The following is a 25,439-nucleotide window of genomic DNA, read 5'->3' on the forward strand; positions in this document are numbered from 1 at the left end:
CAAAACAAAGTATGCACTTTTGGACGTAGCTCATGTGAAAATTTATTTTGCTAGGCTATGTGCTATGTATTGAGAGATTTTTAAAAAATGTATTTAAAAGGGTCGATGAAATGGTATTGTGAAGGACAAATAAAAAAAATCAACCTGGTTATTTGTAAAAGAAAAAAATGGAAGAAAAACATACAAACACCATCAGATTAAAAAATTCAAGGAAGATTTGATATGGAATACTTGACATAGGCATTAAATTATTAACATAGAGAAATTATTAACTTAATTAGTAATTTATTAACTCAATTATTTTATTAAATTATTAACTTAATTATTAGTTAAGAAAGGGAAAATCATGTTGAAGAGAAAGAAACACAAAAATTGCAAAACCTTTATTCTACAATGTAGTTCTGAAAGTCTATATCAATGTATATGGGTAGCCATATATTACTGAATAATATGATATAAATTGTATCCTCTACTCACGTGTAAACTTTAAGAACAAAATCTTTTTCTTCCTTTAATTCGGAAAGTGACTGGAGAACATCTACGATGCTTAAGACTGCACAGCCATAAGGGCGTCGGTAGTGTAAATGGGCAGGACCTTTCTTAGAATCATTCAGCAGCATACGACCTAGAAAATGTCAGAAAACATGATTCAATGTGCTTTCAATTTCTGTTTATGCCAGTTGATAACTGATTTATATATACTCACATTTGGGACATAAGATAGCACAGAATATCAGAGTTTGATGAGATTGCAAAGCTCTCAGACTAAGGCTGGTAAATTTTGTACAAAAAGGCCCAGGTAATAATTACTTTAGGCTTTGAAGATCAAGAGGCAAAATAAGGGATGATATATTAAAAGAGAGAAAATAAAATTCCATACATTTTTATTGATTAAGTTAATAATAATAATTAAGTAGCACTTTTTTGGTAATATAGGTTGGTCCACCAATGAGAAGAATGGAATTCTTTTTTTGGGAGGGATAATATTTCACTTAAATGGGTTTCAAGGTTAGTGTTCCCTATCATCAAAATTGACACAAATGCCATTTCTTACTGCTGATCTGTATGAGATTTTACATATTTCATTTTTGAAAATGTCTTTTCACACAGATAAGTACTGACAAATCTTGCTATCAGTACATAAGCATATGATTTTAATTGAACATATTCATAGCTTGGATGGCATTTATAGAATTTTATATTCAAACTTTCTTTGTCATATGCCAAGCAGCAGTGCAAAGTAATGAGAATACCACATAAGGTCTTTGCGGTTCCTACTTAACTCTGCCATTGTAGTGTAAAAGCAGGTCACAGACAATAGGTAAATGAATGAGTGTAGCTGGGTTCCAGTAAAATTTTATTTATGGACATTGAAATCTGAATTTCATATAATTTTTGTATATCATAGTATTCACATCTCAATTTTTTTCAATCATTAAAAAAATGCAAAATCCATTCTTAGCTTGTGGGCTAAACAGGTGGCAAGTCAGATTTGCCAACCTTTATTCTAACAATAACAATAATAACGAAAGCTAACTTTATACAGTGCTTAATGTGTGCCAGGCATTCTGTTAAGTGTGTTTATTATCTTACACACAACAGCCATGGCAGGTAGAATCTATAATTATCTGCATTTTACAAATGAGGAAACTGAAGCAATCAGGGTGAAATGACTTGCCCAGAGTCACACAGCTATTAAGTATCTGAAACCACATTTGAAATCAGATCTTCCTGTTTCTAGGTCTACATCTTTGTCCACAGGGCCACCTCGCTGCCTCACTTCTACTCTGAACTAGATCAACTGGTTTCATTTGACTGTTGGAAAAAATCTATAATCTAGGTCTTTTAAATACCAGTCCAATGTTTCTTCAATTACAGTTGGATTTTCAACGTACTAGATCTTCCTTATACTCCATTTTAACTTTACTCCTTGACAATACAAAAATCTGATTACATGTGGATTTTATAGAAACGTGTACCCTGGGAATGTTAAAAGATTTATATTAGTAATCTAAACTTTAGTATATTGGTCAAGTGGCAATTTATGTAAGGATAAGGATGGCAACTTGCACTTCTTAGCCAAAGTTATTTGATCTATATCATACTTCAGGGGATTGAGCCAGATCCTCACTCCACCTTAATATGAAGAAGAGAAGTCTTCAGTAAGCAGAGGATATCGGTTTTTATGCTTACTATAGCTGCCTACAACATCAAGAGGGCATTCACATAAACACAAAATATAGGTTGCTCTAAGTTCTTCATTAAGTAAAGTCCAATAGTCCCAGCGCAGTAACTAGACCTTTGTTTTGCTAACAAGAAATTGTAAAACATTTGCCTGTATGAATGTGTAAATATTCTGTACCATAAGGAACAATCCAGTCAGTTGCTTCCGAGAAAAGCTCATTAGGGACATTAATCATACCAACAATATCCAATAATAATAACAACAAATATGAATAGTAAACACAATGTTTTTCTTTTGTCTTCAGTGTAAAAAGATTCAATGCAAATAATAGGGTAATAGATATTATTATTTGGAGGAAACAGAATGTGTGTGTGTACAATGTGCTTGGCAATTGGTTAATACTATTTCTTTTTTAAAAAAAATTAAATTTTTAATTAACAAAAATCAATCATTTCTCTTTCCCTCTTCCTCTGCACACTCCCTCAAACTAGTGCTATTTCTTACTTGTTCAGGTAGGAGTAAAGGATTCACTTTTTGAAGGAATAATGAGTATTTTTTAGTGTTAAGTGACCTTTTTCATGCCATTAATTCTATGGTATTCTAATAAATTTGTCATGGTACCCCTGGGAATGTGTATAAGGTGGTATTTAGATTGGATCTGGGGATCCTGGTAAAAAAGATAATGAATTCTAGTCTACTAGAAAGACTCATCTGCCTCCAATAACACAGAAAATGGAAAGAAGGCTTATATAAGCTAAGTTGGTCAGTCTATGGCTACTGCCATAGATAGGACCTGATTCAGTGGAAGGGAAAGAAGACAGGTCGACAGGAAGGATACAAGTGGAGGTGCAGGATTCATGACCTAGAGATATTTATTCTAAAATTTACTAATTTTAATGGATAAGGCATACAGTACCTATTCGGATCACATGGGCAACTATATATAAATCCCTCTTCATATCTTTGCTGCTCAGATCCTAAGAAAAGAGAAAAACATTTAAGCATAGTCAATGCTATTATTTTTTTCAGTTTCTAAGTATGGTGGTTTTGTTACATTTTTCATATGCTATAAATAGATAAATTTAAGGCATAAAAATAAATACTATTTTACAAATAGGAAAATTCCTGTGTTCCCGTGCCTGGTATAGTTTAGGATGTTGTATACTTGAGTTGGTATCTGAAGAGTTCAGATATACAATACCTAGCTAATTAAACATATACAAGAGAACCTCTTCTATTTACAAAATGGAGAGTATTGGAATCACTTATAGCCTTGTTCTAACTTACAAGTATTTTTATTTTCCACTCTCTTAATAGTATTTGCTTTTTTAAAAAAATCAATTACATGTAAAAACCATTATTTTCAGTTGAAGTTTAGAGACTGAACAATGTCTCATAGATTACCATTTAATGCTTATATGTGTAAGAATAATGAAAATAAAGCAACTCTATTCCAGCATGCACTGATAAACATGCAAGGGGAAAGATGGAGTGCATGTGAGCTATATAGATACAGACTCAAGAAAATAATATTTCCATATACACAAGGCATCTAAACATGGATAAGAACTTTATAAATAGTACTTTACTAATTTGGTCACCACTGGTTTGCAAGAAATTATGCAGTATTTCAGATACAGTACATGTAATTTTTCCAAGTGAAAATATTGAAAATAATCCTGTAATTTTTTAGAGATTTACCTTCAGTGAAGAATATATTGTCCAGAATACATGTCTTTCAAATAAGAGTTTAGAACTGTCTGTTGTATCATAAAGAACATTTATATTTGTAATTTATTTTTTAATGAAATAGAGTACTATAATCTGTTTATGTCTTATATACTATGCTTGAAAGTGAAAACGTTTTTAATTCCCACTGATTCATACTATACTTTAATATGAACATGAAGAAAACTTCTAGTTTTAAAATAGTTTGTCCTACCAGGGTGAAGTGCTTAAATCCCAGATAGTTATTCAGTTTTGCTGGGTATCCAATAGGAAAATATGGTATATTTATATTAATGTAGAAATTATTAACAGATATGAATAATATTGGGACCAAACATCCGAACTGTATCATGCAAAGGCAACAGATAATATATATACTAACTAGATGATGATGATGATAACATTTATATAGTGCTTTCTACGTGCCAAGCATTTTGCAATTATTTACCTTATTTGAACTTCACAACAACTCTGGGAAGTGGATGCTATTATTACCCCCATTTTATAGTTAAGGAAATTAAGGCAAACAGAGGTCAAATGCTCTAGGATTGCCTTAGGATTACACAACTAGTAAGTGTCTGAGGCCAGATTTGAATTCATATATAATTGGATGATAATTTCATGTACAAGGAAACGTCAACCCTAAGGAGGGTGAAGTACTTCAAAGAGGTATGTAATATTTACTACTGTACTGTAGCCAAGAAATTTGATTTTAAGACTCTTTGTAAGGAGAACTGTATTTGATTTAGGATTAAGTGGAACAAAAAAGTTAGAGTGAAGGAAAAGAAAAGGGGTTATCTGTGTGTGTGTGTGTGTGTGTGTGTGTGTAGAGTTGTGTCGTTATATAGTTCCTTGTAAGGATCAACAATGATGGTAGACTTGGAATATGTAAATGATCAATTCTTTTAGTAAGCTACCTACTAATGGACATATAAAAGTTTACTGAATGTTTCTTTTATGACATCCTCAAGTTACTCCGTGTCCTTAAGGATCATGTAAAAACTAACACATAACAAAACAATAATGATAAAAAGTAGTCAAATTCTTATACCTCTGTGGATGTCTTTTGCATTGATATAAATTGTGAGTGAAAGATAAGGTATTTTGGACTCCTGCAATTATTCTGTATTTTTAAAAATGGAATTAGTATTTGAATACCATTATTACTAAATATCAAATTAATTTATTGCTATATGTCATATTATTTATTTAAATAGATATTAGACAAGTGTTCTGAAGAAGTTTTGAAGTCCAATTGAGATAGACTGCCAGAGGACAGGGCATTTTCAAATGAAATGGTTCCTTCTGAGTTTAAGCTAATATGACTCAAGATTCCATAAAATATTATTTATGTTAATTTACCTCTTTGTGTTTGTAGCCTTAATAGCACATTACCATAAAAAGTCAACATAATAATCAGTTCTTCCATGTACTCTCAAAGTGGAACTTTCCTACTATTGTTTATGGTTATTAATTATAACAAAAAAAAGAGTCAAAAGTAATTTAGTATTGAATAAAAAGTTTTTTTTTGAATTGAATAAAAAGCTTTTGTTTTTGAGATGACTGGGTGGGATTCCTATTTAGACAACACTTTATTTGGTACCTAGAATTCAGGAAGGTACTTCATAGGTGTTAAAAGTAATAATAAAAATAATTTTTGGCAAGTGTTATAAATGAAAATTGCTGCAAGTTAGTTTTACAGTACATTAAACTTCCACAGTAAAAGCTATCTTATTAAATGCAAATTAAATGCACAGTTAAACATAATTTTGGTTGATAAAATCATTGGTCTTTAATAGCGAATATCAAGTATGATTGATAATATTAACATTTAAGAGACAAATGGAAAAGAAGGGAAGGACGTAGGAAACTCAGTATTATCCCACCCCAGAGTCTTATACCTAGTAAGTAGCTTTTGAATTAAATGTACATCAAGTCTGAACTCATGTCCAATCAGGAAGTTTAAATCTCTGCCAGCTAGTGGACAGAAGGTATGTGTGGGGAGGGAACAGGGCAATTTGATTTAAAGGAGAGAATATGGAGCTCAGTTAGTCTATGCTATGAGGTGTTAGAAATACAGTTAGCTTTTACTTATTTCTTAGGGATGGCAGGAAGATTTTTAACAATAAAATAAAATACCAGTCTTATAAAACAACCCCATGGAAAAAAGTAAATATAACTATATAATGATATCATTATAGAAACCATCAAGTTAGATTCCCAATGTAAATGAATAATAATAGGTTAAAGTTGTATTATTTGGGTTGTCAATTCAAATAAGATATTTTACTATTATCTGAGTAAAAAGTATTATATGCAAATGACCATATCTTATTTACAAGTACATAGTCACTCATGTACCACACATCATAAAGAGTGGGAAAAACAAAACAAAACAAAACTAGCACTTCTTTAGAAACTTAAGCAAATATAGAATTACTTGGAAATATTTTTCTTTGAATAGAGAAGGACTAAAATCTAATACACCTGGAAAATTTCAAGAAATGAAAATCCTGGGATTCAAAACGTACAGTTTGTAAATTAGAAATTTAAAGAAAAGCTAAAATCTGTTTGAAGAAAAATAATAATAGTTAACTGTTAAGTTTTGGGGAATATCTATATTGCTCATTTTTTTGTGCCTACACTATAAGAATTTCATTAGCCACTCTTACATTTATTGGACATTGATTTTGAAGTTCTGTATCATATATGGCAATTCCAAATGTTCTCTTGACTGTAGTAGTGAATCAGGCTTCTAGATTAGTCAATAAGGTAGTTTCTACTTAAAGTAATGGCTCTGTAAAGCTGGTAATCATGTCTAAGGATCCCATGTGTACTATAAAATTATGTTAGATACCTTTATAAAAAATTCCAACAGCAAAACCAGCTTAGTCATTGTGGATAGGGAGCAAGAGAAAAAAAGTGAATGAGAATTTGAAACATCCTTAAGAGTAGTAGGGTACAAGAATATTCATGATTCATTGATTTTTTTTTTTCATCACACTAATTGATATCACTAATTCAATGTGTGTGTATGTGTGTGTGTGTGTTGGTGTATGCTTAGATTTGGTATATGGGCTTAGATTTACACACATAATTAAAATGTTATAAAATGATATACTCAGTATTCTATAATCACTTTCAAATGCCTGTCATAATAAAGTTTATTAAAAATAAATCATTGAGTATGAGGATGTACTTAATGGGAATACACTCAGATTTCTATTTTCATGCTGACAGAGTCCCAAGTGAAAGATTTCTTTTGTTATTTTATCAGACAAGGTCAGAATGTCAGAAATCTTTAAACTATCTCCTATTTTGTTCAACTCTGTCTCTAAACTGAAATGCTCTAAACTAAAATTAAATTAAAGACAGTTGTATATTTTTCTCCTATCTCTGTCTACTTCAGCAGCTTACTTTGGGGCAAACCTTTCCAGTGGTTTAACCTATATCTTTTAAGATGTCCTTTTTTCTTTCTTTCCCTCTCCTCCCAGTGAGAATAGGAAATGGCTCACTGTTCTCATTTTCTCTTTTCCTGAATAAGTAATTTTAATTTCTCTTCTGTTTTTTTAATAGTTCTTATTTTTCTACCCATTCTCTTATGGAATACCTTTCTAATTTTTAATATATTAAACTCAAATGGGGACCCATTATATCACTGTGACTTATTAATATGAATTTTTTTCATATATTGAGTAAATTTTCAATATACTTTATCTCTTAAACTACAGATGCTATTGACTCTGTAATAAACAAGTGATTGAACTACTTTTTGACTTTTAAAGAAAGTAACAAAATGAGTAAAATTTAGGTGGAAAAAATGCAAATTTTTTCCTGCAGGATCCACATCACATTCAAGTCTCTGAATGAGTGCCATTTATATTTAAGATGTACATTGAGCCTGATGATGGCTATACTTTTTATATTGGGATAATAACCCAAACTAAATAGAAAAGCAATCAAACTGGGGAGTACTACAGCATCTTTGTATTAAATAGGTTTTTTTCCAAAATCATAAATTTTGTCCAAGCACAGAGTACTGACAATAGTCAAAACTATCACAGAATCTTGTACTCTTTTTCAGCAAATCAATTGATTACTCATGCAAATGAAGCACACTAGTTATTCAATGCATAAATAAATGGTGAACACATGAGAAGCAATTTGGATAATGTCTGGGCAGTTTCCTGATGACAAAAACCTAGAATATATTTTTCTAATGAGAACCTCACTATCCCTCACTTTGTCAACATTTCTAGGGTATTAGAGCTTTGGGGGCAAGTGTCTTGAAAATAGTTATAACGAATAGGAACCATTTGTGATGCATCAAACTGACACATATAATAGAAAACAGATCCCAACAGAAAATGACACCAGGATTTGGTAGCTTTAAGAAAGTAAATTTGAGTAGACAACTTTAGAAGGCATTTCTATTCCAAGTTAAAAATATAATACAAAAAGATCACCTCCCTTCCAATTTTAAGTGTTTAGTTTACATATTGTAGAGTAAAACTTAAAAATCAGCCAAAGGGCATTTGAAAGTGTTTAATTACACAAATTCAATTAAAACATATAGTTTGTTTCAATCTTCTTAAAACATTTCATTATTATGTCAGAAACATACAACTAGTCTTATTTGCTCTAGTGTGTAGGGAAAGAAAAATACATCAGTTTTTGGGGTGACAACATCCACAAACCAAAGCCCTTGATTAGAAATGGCCCATTCCACAGAGCAGCAGAGAAAGAGAATTCTCACATACTGTAAAAAGGGCACACATTCGATCTATCTTCTCTGGGTTCCTTGGCCCACCATTCTTGTTCAGTCTCACCAGAAACCGCTCACTGAAATGTAGGAAAAAGAGAGAGAGAAAAAAAAGAGAGAGAAGAGACAGAGAAATATGAGGGACCACAAACTATAGAACAAAGACTTGGGCATGTATAAAGAATAATGTATAATCTCAGAAATCCTAAACACTTATGGAATTGCACTCAATGATAGGTGGGCAGGGCACAGTGTGGATGTAATGTCTTTTAGACATGACAGAGAGGCAGAGTGATCTGGTGGAGAGATTTAGATTTTGTGTCCAAAGAGATGTGGCCCCTAACACTGGCTCAGACACTAGTTGTATCACCCTGGGCACTTCGTTTAACTTTTGAGCCTTATTTGTAAAATGGGAGTAATCTTTGTAAAATTTATCTCACAGGATTATTGTGCTTTCTGCATTTTACATTTCATGAAGATGTCATCATTGTTAATAACAAAACTACAATAGTAGTATGATATCATAGCAAACACAGCTTTTTAAAAAAAACACAGAACAGTCTTGTGTAGGATAAACATTTTGATGCATTTCAAAAAAAGGCACTATTATTTAACCATTTAATGAGGTTGTCTTGTCTTTCTAACTTGCTTATAAATTCCTTGGGAGAAGGATCAAATTTCATCTGTGTCCCTTCAAAGACCCAAGTTCAATGTTAAACACAGATAATTCACTAGGAAACTTTTAACTGAGTCAGGCAGTGAGCTCATCACAGCAAAAGAAAACAATACATGTTAGAGCACATTCAGGAGAACATGAGTTCCAATAGAACACAGGATGTCCCAAAGCTTTAGTATAGGTTTAAGCTTTTAAAAGCGCTAAGAGTCACTTAAGTTTTCATAGCTTAAATATGCATTAAGACTTTTGGAATACCCTGTATAAATAAGTTCCTTAAAGATCATTTTGTCTTTATATCTCTTCCCTGGAAGTGCCCTGCTCTGTCTGTCTGTCTGTCTCCCTCCCTCTGTATCACTATTTCTTTTGAGCCTCTTTGTCTGTCTCCCTGAAAGACAGAGAAATATGGACACGTGATTTCATGAGTATAGGGAACTCCCAGAGTGCAAAATTCCTTCACTGCTAAAAGTTATCAATTTATCTCCAATTTATAATTTGGGAATTATTAGGGCAATGAAAATAAAGTGACTTTCCCCTCTTGTCTGGCATCTCATCCCACATCTTTCATTACCTGTCAGACATCTTCACTTAGATACATCATGCAAATATTTCAAATTCAACCTGTCCAAAGGAGAACCCATTAAATTTGTCTCCCCACCTACTCTTCCTCCTATCTTCTTTTGGTCAGGGTATCACAAAGTTTCATATCTTATGAGGCATTTTTGACTCTTCTCTCTTCCTCCACCCTGCAAACCCATGAGATGTTTAGTTGCCAAGTCTTGTCGATTTTACCTTCATAGCATTTCCTTTTTTTGTTCTGGCCCCCACTCATCACCACACTTTCCTGCTTCAGGTTCTCATCACTTCTAGCCTGGACTATTGAAATTGCTTCCTTTTGAATGGCTCCATCCTTCTAAATCTGACCTGCTGACAGTTGACACAGGGCTATTTCCACAGCTCGGATCAGACTTCTATCATCCCAATGGTCAAGAAGCTTTGGTGGCTTCTTCTTACCTCTAGGATAAACTATAAACTGTTCCTTTTGACACATAAAGCCTTCTCTGTTTGTCAGTAGACAATCCTCATTCTAGTCACATTGTTCTACTTGTCTTTCTCTGGAGATAATATCCCATCCCTGTCTTGTATACCTTTGCCCAAGCTCTCTCTTATCTTAGAAATGCTCTCATTTTTCACTCATGCTTCTTCTATTCTATAGAATTCTTCTATTCTATAGAAAGGATTCTGTATCCTTTCAATGCTCTCAACTCAAGTGCCGCTTCTTTCAGAAGACCTTTCCTGGTTTCTGCAGTTTTTCTATTTATTTGTCTGTATTATTGATCTGTGAATATGTGATATATCCCATAGGGTCAGCCAGATAGCAGAGTGGATAGAGTCCTGAGCCTCAGTCACGAAGATGTGAGTTCAAATGTGCTCTCAGACACATACTAGCTGAATGTGTGATCTTGGGCAAGTCCCTTGACTCTGCTTCAATTTCCTAATCTATAAAATGAGCTGGAGAAGGAAATGGCAAGTCAATCAATACCTTTACAAGTAACAAAGAGTCAAACATGACTGAAAGATGATTTAACAACAAAGAAGAGCCTTAGTAGAATATAAGAGCATTGAGGGTAGGGAATAATCTCTGTTGAATTCTAGTATCTAGCAGAGTGCTTAGCATAGAATAGGCACTGATTCACGGATTAATTGATTATGGATTTTAAGGCCAGGTCTTCTACCCACCATATCATAGTGTCTTTCATGCTAGGGGGAAGAGATAGTTGGGAATACTATAGAAATGGAGGTGGTTAAGAGTGGAAAAAAATAAACAGAAAGAGTGAGGAAACATTGATTAATAGAATGCTTAGGCAGAGTGGAGATAAAATTTTTATCACACAAAGTAATCCATATGCTTTTGGTGGGAAGTTGATGAGCATTTCAAATAATCTGTGAAACTAAATCAATATATTTTATTTCAGTAAAGTAGTATGGTGCAAAGAGTGCTGGATCTGGATTCAGGAAGAACTGAGTTTAAATCCAACCTCAGACACCATCTTCATGACCTTGGACAAGTCACAATTACTGTCTGCCTCAGTTTTTTCATCTGTAAAATGGGAATGATAACAGCATCTGTCTCTCAGGACTGCTGTGAGATAATATTTGCAAGGTTCTTTGTAAAATTTAAAACACTAAAGCATGTAAATGCTGTTATTACAATCATTATCTCTATCCTCTCCTCAAGTTTATGTTCTTGCTAGCCAAGCCTCAATATTTCCATGTTTCATGTTTTTCTTGGTCCACACCAAGATTCCCTCTCTCCTAATGCATATTATAAGTATGTGGTCTTCATGAATTGTTCTATCTGTAATAATCTGGTAATAGATTTCTCCAAAATTAGCCAGGATGGTACTTAGGCAACAATTATACAGCTCACTAATGAAATGAAGGGGCTAGAGTAGATTATCTCTAAGGTCACTTCCAGGTCAAATCTACATGATAATCATTAGAGTGATTTATTTTTTCCTTGATCCTCTAATTATGTACTTGGAATATATATATATATGTGTGTGTGTGTGTGTGTGTGTGTATAATAACAACAGAATTGCAAATATTATGCTAGGATGTCAAAATATGTTGTCATTTTAACTGTAAAGGTTGTTATGGAAAGAGGAAATGGGAATAGTAAAAGTCTGAACGAACAAAGGTCAGAGGAGGAGTGAGAAGGCAAAATATAAGGAAAACTTCAAAAGGCTGAATGCTGGGAGCTCTTATTCAAACCACATAATAAAGATGAATGAAACAACTATCTCTGACTGCCTATAGCGCTGGTTCTAAACCATTAGGACGCTCTCTCTGTTCAAAGCATAAGAGTTGCATGCTGAGGGAGGCCGCTCATGTTGACCTGATTCCAAGATGTATTCCCCACCAGATTCGTTGCAGCTCTATTCAGCAGAAGCTCTACATTTTACAACTTTACAACCTGGTTTCTCCCTTATGGCAGACAAATGGGGGACTACTAGATAAGAATATCTGATACAAGAGTAGATATAATCACTTATTGGATGTTTTTATTTTTTCCTTTGGCATGAAGGAATCAATTTGGAGGTGGGCTGGAAAATGTGAAATAAATTTAAAAAGGCATCAACAAGAAATATTTTTAAAAACCCAGAAAATGGGAAAGCTGTAATAGTATTAATAAAATGAATTCAGCCAACTCAATAACAATAAATTAATTCTTTAATCCGCTTGACATTTTAATTCCCAGATGCCCTCTAGACTGCACGTGGATGACCTAGAAACTCGGGAGCAGCACACATTTGTAAAGGGAACAAATAAAAGTCTCACAAACACTGGTCTTTTAGGAACTTTAAACATTTTTCTTTTTAACGTTGAAAAGATAAGGTGAATTTCCATTACATGAAACAAGCTTCTCAATTGTCTCTCCCAGATTGAAATGGCAGTGAAAGTGATTCAGACAAATGTTTGTCATTGGGGCACATTGGGCATACATGCACAAAAGAAATAACTGAGAAGACTTGGTGTGCCTGTCTGTTTAAGAATAAAATAGTTTGCCTTCAAGTTATCATTTAAAGGTTGTTCTTTTCTTCTCCTATGGAAGTTTGACCAACTTCCTCCTTTGCTTCTCTTCTTTTAGTGGCACAGAGAGGGCAATCTCACTATGGCGATTCATAACCAATCAATACATATCTTCAGGATTAGTCTGAGTGATTTGTTTGGCTAAAGCACTATCAGATCAATCTCTCAAGTATCCAGAAGAATCAAGCTTGCAGGAATCCAGAGAGTCCTTCAGATAGGCAAATTGCCTAATTCCACTGTGCTATGATATCTCACCATTTAGAGTTTCTTTGGGTCTCTCAAGCACAAAATTTTCTAGCAAACAACAATTGGGTGATATTCATCAGGTAGTAGATGCAAGATTTGGGATTATAAGACTAGGTTTCAGGTTAACTAGTAGCTGAATCTGCAGGAGATCTTAACCATTTTTGTGTCATGGACCACTCTGGCATTGTCTGTTGAAGTCTATTGAACTCCTCAGAATCATGTTTTCAAATTATATTGAAATATAATTATCAGAATATTTAAACAATAAATTCATGAACTAGAGTAAGACATCCTAAAAGAGTAACAGGATCAAATTTACATGTAAATTTTTTTCCCCTAATGATTATGACTTTTTGAGAAAATGACTAAATTAAGGAATTTGAAAATTAAAAATTTTTTTATCCGTCCATATTTAAGTACTTTTTGGGAACTATATAGAGGAATGAATATATTAGTGATATAAATAGTAAATTCAATTCAAAAAACATTTATTAAATGCTTATTATATGCAAATATAATGATAAAAATAATACTTAAAAGGCTTCAAGTCACTTTATACATTTTTCATCTCTGCCTTACAACAACTCTGTAGGGTAAGTATAAATTATTATTCCTGTTTTACAGATAAGGAAAATGGGACTTGCAATTGAACAATTAGTGAACAGTAGAGGCTGGCTTCCAACCAAAGCTTTCCTGACTTAAGAGTCCAGCCCTCTGCCTACTATGCTCAGTAGTCATATATTTTAACAGGTTGAGTCAAATGACACTAGACATAGTATAATATATAAATGCTTGAAAGAATATGGGGTGAGTGTGATATTGTTTGGCAGTCTACATTCATCAACAAAATCAATGCATGGCCAAATGTCCATTTCAATATAATTAGTTTCCTACACAATCCTATGCATTTTATTTAATCATTTGAAATTGTGATTCTGAGGAGTCCACAGGTTTCACCAGACACTATCAAAGTAATCTATGACATAAAAACTGGTTAAGATCTCCCGTGGGTTCAGCTGCTAGTTCATCTCAAAACCTGGTCATACAATTCCAAATCTTGAGCACTGAGTCATCATCAATGACTCTATTGTTGTTTGCTAGAAAATATTGTGCTCGAGAAACCCAGAAAATGACTCTATGTGATAAGATTTTTATTTTTTGGGTGGATATTCTGCCAAATTAAGCCACTTATTCCAGTTCTTAAAAATTCCAACAATCTAGCTATCCTGCCCCTCAGAAATATGAAGTGCACTAAAAATGAATAATGGACCAGGAAAGGCTCATAGCATAAGTAAATTTAAACTTACCAGAAGCTCACTAAATTGAAATCAGAGTGGAATAAAGAAGGTCATATTTACCATCATCTAAATCAATATGAAACATATATCACTGGTCACACCAAACTATTGTGAAGCCACAATGAAAGAAGCCAATTAAAGTTACTGGAAATGGCGTTAAGGAAGGGCTAAGGAGAAGCTGTTTAGTTAGCAGCTATAAGTTCCTCAAGGGATGGCTAGGCAGAGCAGTGGATAGAGTATCAGGCCTATAATTACTAAGATCTGAGTTCAAATCCAGCCTTAGACATTTAGCTTCCTAGAAAAGGTCATATAACCCTGCTTGCCTCAGTTTCCCCATCTATAAAGTGAGCTGGAGAAAGAAATGGCAAATTACTCCAGTATTTTTGCCAAGGAAACCCCAAATGGAGCCATGAAGAGACAGACATGACTGAAATGACTTGAACAATAATAACAGCAAAAAACCCAAACCTATTACAAATAGGCCAGATTTCAACATAGTCCTTGCCAGCAGAGCAGGCACATTTGCTGATTTTATTCTGAATGACCCTTATCCCAGAATGAGTTACAATTAGATGAGAGACTTGGAAATGAACAGATCTAGAAGCAGCAAGCTGTGGTTATTTCTAGGATGTACTTTGAAAACCCTGCTAACTATTCAAGATTCCTTTAGACTATTTGTTTGCTATAAAAGAGATGGCCACAGAAAGCACAGTATTCATTTTCAAGTCTGAAAATTTATTTTCTTACATCGTTCGAGGAAGGTTTAGTTAACTGTGCCAAACTTGTGATTGCTAGAGCCAATGTGAAGCCCTGAGGAGGAAGCCAGTGATCCTAACAACTGCTGCCTAGAAAGCTCCACTAAATTAGAATACTTTGGAAATGTGGTCACCAGGGGAACCGTTGCTTTTGTGCCCATGATATCCCTAAATGCCAAGGAGAGCTTAGGACTACTAGAGAGCCTGCTCTCTAACCTTCCTTCTGTCCTGAGCCTGGCATGAAGACAAAAATTTTTCCAAAGATGCAACCTCTTCCATCCCATATGGATTCTGAATATTTTGACAACTTTTAGCAATAAAAATGAAATAATCTGCAACAATAATAAAAATATAAAACAAATATTTAAAAATCCAATGTTAAAACTTCAGAGGTCAGTTTGATTGTTTCAAGTAAAACATACTTGATCTGGTGTGGGGATGACCTTAGGTTCTCCTGGGCTAGGCTAAGGGAACTTCTCATTTGGTCCTCTGCATGGTTCATTCAGTTTGGAAAAGCTTCAAGAGTGGTTGACGATGAACTGTCAGCTGTTTGACAACCAGACAAATTAAATTTGGAGAGCATCATAAATCAGATTGGATGCAGGATGATGAACTTTTTGGTCACAGGAATTTCTGAAGACCAATAAATAAATCGATAAACATTTATTAAGGGTCAACTATATTCCAGAAATTGTGCTGAATGCTGGAAATACAAGGATGAAAGTGAGACAGTCCTTGCTCTCAAGAAGCTTAAATTATACTGGTTATAGGAATTTATACTTGTACCAGAATTTGTTTAGCCATTTTCCACTCATTGTCATGCCTTAAAGAGGAGTCTAGACTCCATTCCTCACCAATTATTCATGTCTTAGCTTCCTATAAATGTTTTCTTCTTTTTAATGAAATTTTTTGAAGGTTATAAATAATCATTAATTGTTTAATTATTAGTATTAATTATTACATTCAATTCCTTTTCTTGGTACTTTTCTGCTTCAACCTCAATGTAGTGTTTACCATTATTGACAGCTTCCCCCTTTTTTGGAATTCTCTCCTTTTTAGGCTGCTGAGACTTTGAACCGCTTTCATTCTTTTCACACATTTCTAGTTCTTTCATCTTCCTCCTACATGTATCTGTTTTCCAAGATTCTGTCCTCAATTTTCTTATCACTCAATGCTCTATTTTGCTTTTCTAACCCGTTCTCTAAAGTCCAACTATTAACTATATAAAATGATTCTCTCCCAAACTTCTGTTTCTAATTCTGAACTGCCTGCTGAACATCTTCATTTGGATATATGTTAGAATTTCAAACTCAGTCTTTCTAAAAGTAATTATCTTCTCCCAAAAAATGCATTCTCCCTCTTTATCTATTTCTGTTAATGACTCCATCATTTTTTGAGTCAGATATATTCAAAATCTGAATGTCCAAAGGACTGTTTTTCACCTAGAGCATTATAGTCACCTCCTAATTGATTTTTTTTATCTCTATTTTCTCCCTCTTCCAGTCTATCTTAAAAATGCCTCCAAGTGTCATCTTAATGCACAACTCTGATTATATTATTTCCCTATTTAAAAATCTTTAGTGGTTTCCCATTAATTATTAAATTTAACTCACACTCCACAGACTGGCTGATATCTGAAGTTCTCTGAGATCTGTCCCCAATTTCTTTCTCCTACCTTATCTCTCATTACACCCTTATACACATTTTATGGTTCAATGAAATTGGCATATGTTCCTTATCTTTCCAACATGCCCTTCTACTTTCTTTTTATATTTAAAAAATTTGTTACTTTTGAAATAAAACAATCATTCTCTTCACTTTCTTATCTTTGTGCCTTTAGTGATATAAATCCCATCATTGGAATATCCTCTTTTCCTTCCCATATCACGTAAGGCTTGGTTTAAGTGCTATCTCCTCCTTGAAGCCTTCCTTGATTTCCCTGGCTAGAGGTGAATTGTAGTCCTTCATTTCCTGAATCATTTTATACATTTCTGACTTTACTGATCTAATGGTATTTTAACTCCCCATATACATGTCTGAATTCCTCTCAGCATGAGAAATTTGAGAATAGAACAAGTTTACCCTTTTATCACCTCATAGTTCCTAACATTTCTCTCATTTTGTGGGACCATGTAAGCATTTGTACAGTGAATTTTAAACTATCTCTAAGCATATAGAGACTTTATTTTCAACATAGACACTAGTTGTGTGACCCTGAGCAATCACTTGCTCCTGTTTGCCTCAGTTTCTCCATATATAAAATGAGTTGTAGAAAGAAATGACAAATCACTTCAGTGTCTTTGCCAAGAAAAGCCCAATTGGGGTCAGCAAGAATTAGATATCACCAAAAGAGGGGAACTTGTGTTTTTGCTTAAGAGAGCCAAGAAGAAGGAGAATGAAGAAAATCAGTTAAAGATCCAGAAAACAGCAGTTATGCAAAAGAAAATATATTCTGTGGGTCCTATCGGCACATCCATCTAAGCTTTGTGGATATAGAGACTGTATTCTGGCTCTAAGTTCACTCAAAAGCAGAGGAAAAGCAACTGGACGGCTTAGATGTAGCACCCATTTCCTCTCCCTCACACCATTATAGTTAAGCAATTTGGAATCGCATTGCTGCTCCCTTATCAAGAGAAAACGAAGCTGACGCTTATGATGTCCGGCTGAAGTTCCTCTCCCTGCCCAAATACAACTGGAATTTGGTTGGGGCCATATTATAGAGGGAGAACCCTTCCTGTCAGCATTTGTTAGTCTGCCACCAAATTCAATATATGTATTTCACTTTCAGGAGACTATCTATCCACACACAACAGGCATACCCACATTATTGAGTTGTTTTTCAGATGTGTCCAACTCTTTGTATCCCCATTTGGGGATTTTCTTGAAAAAAGACACTGAATTGGTTTTCTAGTTTTTTCTCCAGTTCATTTTACAGATAAGGAAACTGAGGCACACAGGGTTAAGTGACCTTATCATCTTGTAAAGATGTGACCTGGCAACTCCTGCCTCCTCAGCAGCAACACCCACAAGACTCACAAAAGCTTATCACTATCAGAGTCCTTGGTGTTGTCAAATGGTTCAATATCAATATCAATTTAATGGAAATGTCATTAAAGAAGATGTACTTCCATCGGCTTTGCCAGTATATTTTAAATACCATGGGACCAGCTGACAAGCCTTGCAGCTGAAACCTCCTCTAAGTATTATCTTCTTTATTAGAATGTGAGTGTCTTAAATTTAGAGACTATCTTGCTCTTCAATTTGTACCACAGAGCCTTGCACATAGGAAGCTCTTAATAAATACTTTTCTATTCATTTGATAAAGGTAGAATACAATAACACATTTCCAACTCATTTGATTCTATTTAGCCAGATGGGGTACAACTAACAAATGAAAAGTAAATCTGGCAGTTGCTTCCTAAACCACTCCCAAATGGTGAAAAATACTGATGGCTCAGACCCACTAGAGATGTTGTCTTTAACATCTGATACAAATTTGTATAAAATAAGCAACCTTTGAAAAGGGAAAAAAAGCTTCAGTGGAAAATTCCAAAGCAGGCAATTTAACAAGTAATATGATTTTTCTCTTTTAGGGTTTCTGAAACTGGCAAAGTTTTAATGCATATTTTGGCAAGATGTTTTTCTTGAGGATAGTTTTACTTTGATCGCAGGTGGGGGTCCTTAAAATTTAATGATGACCACCAGCAGTCTGGAAGTGTCTGTGGTCTCAGGAGTCAGTATCTTGGTGAATAAGAGAAGGAAACTTTCTTCTGAATTTGTTTTTAGAGTAGGGTACCCACAGAGACGGGCGGGTAGGTGGCACAGTGGACAGAATGAAGGGCAGGGAGTCAGGAAGACCCAAATTCAAGTCCAGGCTCAGATAGTTACTGTGTAACCTTGGAAAAGTCACTTAACCCTGTTTGCTTCAGTTTCAACACCTGTAAGTGAACTGGAGAAGGGAAAATATCCACTCCAGTGTCTTTGCCAAGAGAATCCCAAATGGAGTTATGAACTCAGTCACAACTGAAATGACTGAATGGCAACACTAAGGAACCTCCAGAGGTGCTTGGATGATGGACATAAGTGATAAGTTGCCCATATCTGGGGCTGACTTCCTTATTAAGTCAACAATTTGCTAGGCTTGCAATTAGTTACAGCTATTTTCAGGTACATGATCTTATCCTGTCTCTGCTTTCTTTTTTTTTTTTTTTTTTTTGTTTCTCAAACATCTTTTCCCAACCAGGAACCCAATATTATACAGTGTGCCTGATTAGCATTGGTGTCTGTGGCTACCATGTACTCAGGAAGGAATAAAATCCATCACTAAACAATGGCAATCAAAGTTTAAATCTAAATATTTATTAATAATATATTAACATAAATCTCAAAATTAAGGCATGTCTAGAAATAGCTTGTTTTAGTCCTGTAACAACAGCAATTTTGCAAACTGCCTGAAAACAGACGTCATATTAAATATAAAATTCCAAATAAAAAACGCACAGTACCTTATTGCCACAGTCCCTGTTTGATCATAGGGATCATAGCTTTAGAGCCAAAAGGAACTTTAGAGACTGTTAAGTGTAACAGACTTGTTTTACTGAAGAGGAAGTGAGATCCATCGACAATGACGTGACTTGCTTAAAATCACACAGGAAAGAAAAAGGCAGAACCAGCATTTCTTTACATGTGCTCTAAGTTCAGATTCAGGGCTATTTTCAACACACTCTGCTGCTTCGGTTGATGATTAAATAACATCACTTACTTGCTGACAAATAACTTCATAAATAATTTAGTTTTACTGGTATCTGAATTGTTTCCATTGTGCTTGAAAATGAGAAATTATCATGGCAGTAGAAGGAGCAGGACAAGGGATTTCTTCATTAATGAGGCAAACAGTCCCACTTGTCAACCTTATAGACTCTTTCCCTTTTAGCCCAACAGAAGGCTGTTTGACATTACTCAGGGTTGGGCAGAGAAAGAGGCTTGTTGGCATTGGAATACTTCTCTAAATATCTAATGGTTTTTATGTTGATTCTAGTTTCTTTCTTAATAGTGGTATTTCTTTTTTCAAATCAGGAAGGATCCTCAGGATTGGAGCTTTTATAGCTTTATTCAACTTTGTTATTAGATTTTCTTTTAATAGGACTTTTCATAGGAATAACCAACTTGCACTTTTAAACTAAAGTAGGCATTAATCTCTCCATTTCATTTCTTAGCTCTTCACTTTTGCTTCCTGGCATATTTCTATGACTGGTTCACTTCTCCTCATAGGGTACTTATATTTTTGCTTGTCTGTGTTGGAAACAAAAATGAAAGCTTTTAATCACCAGCAACCTGACATGCTCTCTGATTAATTTGTTCTGGAATCAGTGTAGTGTGAGCTGCTCTAGTTTTTGGTACAACTCATTATTATTCCTCTGGGTCACGTAGAAAATGGTGAGTTCTGTTTCTAGTAATGCATCTTCCTCTAGGAAATGAAAATGTTCCTCAGTGCAAGGGAAGAGAACACAATGGCCCAACCCTGAGGAGGCATTATTAAAATATGGGTAGCATGACTCCCTTTTAGCCACTGTCCCCTATTCATTTCCTAGATGGATGAACTGCAACCCATCAGTAATAGATATGGGATAGATAATAAATATGTGATAGATATGCAGTCCTAGCCAAGGTTTCTCCTTTCTATGATCTGAATAATTAGCTGATGCATTTCTGGGTTTTTGGATGTGGGAGACAACTATCTACAATATGGGGGGGGGGAAGTCACAATAAAGCCTGGTAAGTCTACAGACCCTTGCAATGGGATGGAGGGAGGAAGATGGAGAGGGAAGGAAGGAGGATAGAGGAAGGAGAAAGGGGAAGGGAAGGAAAGAGGAAAAAAGAAAGCTGTGTTTTCAGTCCTCAGTGAGTCAGTTCATTCTATAAGATGACTATGACATCAGGGAGATTATGCCATGAGATGCAAGTGAATTGAATTTCAGCAAGGGAGGGATGTGCAAAGTCACCAACCTCACTTTTTCTTCCAAAGCCATCTGAATCCAGTGGCCAGAAACAAATCAGGATGACTGGAAATTGTCTCTTTCCTTCCCTCCTTCTTTCCCTCTCTTCTTCCTTCTCTCCCTCCTTCTTTCCTTCCCACCTTTCTTCTTTCCCTCTTTCCTTCCCTTCTCTTCCTTCCCTCCTTCCCTCCCTCCCTCTCTTCCTTCCTTCCTTCTTTACTTCCTTTTTTCCTTCTTATGCCACTGGTTTTCACCACAGTTGAACAGCTCTCCATGTTGCACATTTTCTTTTCCTTTCTATGTACTCTGATGCCTCTGTAGATACCTGAAAGAGCCTGCCTATATATAGTGGTCACCTAGAATTCTCTGTGAATGTCCAGTCCCTTAAAAAGTCTTCTGAGCATGTCCAGTTTGCTTAACATGGAGCCCACTGCATGTGGACCCAATGCCATATGGATGGAGGCATTCTTCTTTGAGTAGTTCCTTGAGTTCTTAAAATTGGTGAGGCTGAACCATCTGATCCATTTTCAGCTTGTTCTCTTCCACTCCTCTTTCTGCTGCTCTCTTTTCTATCATCCTTATCTGCTCCTTATCAGATCCCAATTCCCTCACAGCAAAGATGCCATGAACTGAAATAGTGAGAAGGGAAGGATCTCCGGGTGTTTCTGTTTTCTGTTGTTGGTCCTCACTTTCAGATTCTGAAGATGATCCTCAAGCCACTGGAACCATGGATCCAGAAATGTAGGCAGGGTGATGAAGCTAGCCAGGCAGAGACATCCTGAGAAACCAGGGAGTTTGGGACACATGCAAAGTAGGTTTGGATTTGGGATTGGGACTGTGCTATATGGGAACTGAACTAAGATATGAACCCAATCCTCTTCTCATAATGGTGCAAAGGAGGAAGCAGGATTATGCCTCCCAAGTGCTGTGGAATAAATTTATATTTTGGGGATTATCTCTTTTTGAAGGATATATTCCTATGTAAAAGCAAATGCTAAATGTAACTGAGATTCAGGGGACCGCTCTTTACAACTGAAGGAGTAACACGGGTGGGGAATGGAGGATACCTTCTTATTCCCTTATGGGGGAGGGAAGTGACATATAAGATATTCAGTGTTAGGTGGTGGAGCTCACAGTAATCACTATTACATATTTAGAGATCACTTCCTTCCTAACCCATACCCATTTTCCTTCATATTTTTTTCTCAGAAGGAAAATAATCACAAACCAGCATCACCGGCCTGGAATGAGAAGAATTACTTCAAGAATACTCAGCGGTCTTGAGAGCTGAGGCTAATTAACCCTCTGCGTTTAATCACATCTTTTTTTAAATCATTAGCTCTTCAGCATTACATGGGCAAAAACCATGGCCTCAATAGTGCCATTGATGTCAAGAAGTCTTGGTGGAAGTAACAGCATCCTGTCAAGAAGTCTGTGTCCAATCTGGCTGTTAGCACACAAAAAGGAATTTGTGCCAGGATATGATGTTATTGAGCAAGAAGAAATGAACTGTATAGGGCAAAGCTTCTCAGAACTGAATGTGGGGATCGTGAAATTATGTTTTAATATCAGTAAATGTTTGATTTATACACCTACTTTATAAACTTATATCCTGGTGTCATGCAAAAATTTCTTGGGCAAAATTAGCTCATGAATGGAAAAGAATTAAGAATTTTTCCCCTGATTGAGGAGTCATTGGAAATCTCAGATGCCAAATAAATCCAATTCTGAGGGCAGGAAGGAGCAATGGTGGCATAGGAAATTATAAAATAAAAAAATCACCAAGACTGCTTTTGCTTTGCTTACGGTGACTTTTTTTGTTTGTTTGAGATTTAGTACATCTGAAGCATAGAATTTTTTCCTAACTCCAGAGATGAGAGAGCTTCCTCAACAGTGAATGTCTAGCTTCCTTATGGGAAAATGACATGAACATAGAAACGTTAGAGAAAACAAACTTTGTGATACATATGCAACAGCTGCAATCAGTGAATAGACCCTCACTTGATGATGAAAATGAAAGTACTTCTAACTACGAGGTAAAGACCTTAAAAATCACTCACTCTGGAGCATTCTAAGAACTAGATTTCAGTTTAGTTCAGATAATTACATAACTACATACAGGTACTATTATGGATACTCAAGATCTCTTGTAGAAATAGCCTCTATTTTTCCTAGAGTAATCATGAAGAATCAAGACATTTGAATTTAATGTAGCTAAATGTAAACTACAAGAAATTGCTGCTTTCTGACTTGGAACTTGCAATAAAACAGGTGAACAGATGCCCTGCTCATATAGAAACAGTTTAGAGACATGGTTGCTATATATCACATACACACTAGCTTTTAACCCAAAGCTTTATAAATAATTTAGAAATGACTAGATTTTATGTGGGTTGTTAGTGGGATACTGAAAGAGTACATTTTAAATACTTCAAAGAATATGAGGTTTGATTAAAATGTTAAAATTAACATTTAAACAAACATACTAGAACTTAATACCTCCAAATGAATATTGTTCCCTTCAAAGGAGTAATCTTGATGTGATATGTCCCTAATTAGTGTTGCCGAAAAGATGCAGCTTTTAGGACATTCTCTGAGATATCTTCAATACTGACAATTTCTCCTCTGAAAGCTAGAAACATCCAAACACCATTCAGCTTAAAGCATGGTGAAGATAAATGACTAAACTGATCACATTTTAGAGGGTTCAAAATGAGCTATAGCTCTCTTTTTGGTAAAGTACTACTGAAGATGTTTTTTGGCATGGTATTTAATCATAAAAGGTCATAGCTAAAAGAAACTTGAGAAATCATTTGGTTTAACCCACTCATTTTGCCAATGAGAAAATGGGTCCAAAAAGGCAAAATTATTTGCCTATGGTCACAGGTTGGGAGAAGCCTACTTATTCCACTATCCACCACACTTATTGTAAACGGCTCTGAAACTCAAGTACAAGATGCAAGTGATTTTTCATTATTGCTATATTCCATTCTGCTGGTAGCTGACATACCTCAATTGCTTGCAATCTTCCTACAAACAAGCTACATCAATCTTTATGTAAGGTCATATATTTAAATTAAACTAGCACTTATTTGCATTTATTTCTTAATGATATTTATATGTGTGTAGATGTTTTTGACTGTCAGACTTTAAGTATTGGAAAAACATGTTGCTGTACTGAGATAATTGATTTTTTTATGCCCAGAAAATATAATACAATGAAAACACTATCTGTATCAATTTTCTTATTCATTGCCAAGCTAATCAAGCTACTAAAAGATTAATTTAAACCTTGAAAAAATAATGTTGAAATTTATCCAGGGAACAATAAAAAGTCAAGCATCTACAGGGGAATAATGAAAAGAAGTGAGAAAGTAAGGGGATTAGCAGTATCAGATTCAAGGTAAATTCCTAAACAGTAATCATTGAAATAATTTGGTACTGATTAAAATGTAGAGGCATGATTAGTGGATCAGATAGATGCTCAACATCCTGAAGTATTAATGTTCAATACATTTTAAGATCTCAGCTACTGAGGTAAGGACTCACTATTTGATTGAAACTGCAAGAAAATTCGAAAGTTGATTAGCAGAAATTAGTTTTAGAGTAAGACCTCACACCATGTATTATAATAAAATCCAAATGGAAACATAATCTAGCTATAAAAGATTTTGTCATAAGCAAACAAGAGGAAAAACCAGGGAAAACTTATATGAATTGATATAAAGTAAGTAGAAACAGGAGAACCATGCATACAGTAAAAACTATTGTGAAGACAATCAACTGTGAAAGACATATTAACTGTGATTAATATAATGGCCTATCCCAATTCTTTAGGCTCATAATGAAAAATGCTTTCTACCTACTTCTAGAGAGAGGACTGACAGACAGAGTATAGAATGAAGCATATCTTTCCTTATTTCTCTTGCTTTTTCTCCTTCTCCTAACCCCAGAACATAGCTAATATAGAAATGTTTTTCGTGACTTCATATGAATAACAGATATAGTATTTCTTCTTGTCTTCTCAGTAGGTAGGGAAAGGTAAGAAAAGAGAGAGAATTTAGAACTGAAAATGAAAAAAATAAAAAAAAAACAAATTAGAGGAGCAAGAAAGAAATGACATTTCAGATTTACAGACAGAGGAAGAATACATGATCATATGAAGAAGGGATAAGAGCACAGAAGAGAAAATGGACAATTTT

The 25,439-nt window shown here is 34.7% G+C and overlaps 1 protein-coding gene across 1 annotated transcript in view; it reads right to left on the minus strand.

Annotated features, from left to right (window-relative positions):
• The window catches only part of DOCK3 (dedicator of cytokinesis 3), a 513,257-nt gene that overhangs the window by 151,453 nt on the left and 336,365 nt on the right, over positions 1 to 25,439 (minus strand). The window contains exons 10-12 of the mRNA XM_051985737.1: positions 8,674 to 8,755; positions 3,102 to 3,162; positions 478 to 625 (exon numbers count right to left, since the gene is read on the minus strand). Coding sequence (XP_051841697.1) covers positions 478 to 625; positions 3,102 to 3,162; positions 8,674 to 8,755 — 291 coding nt within the window. The remainder of the gene's footprint in view (positions 1 to 477; positions 626 to 3,101; positions 3,163 to 8,673; positions 8,756 to 25,439) is intronic.

Source organism: Antechinus flavipes, chromosome 1, assembly GCF_016432865.1.
Source record: "Antechinus flavipes isolate AdamAnt ecotype Samford, QLD, Australia chromosome 1, AdamAnt_v2, whole genome shotgun sequence".
Classification (NCBI taxonomy): domain Eukaryota; kingdom Metazoa; phylum Chordata; class Mammalia; order Dasyuromorphia; family Dasyuridae; genus Antechinus; species Antechinus flavipes.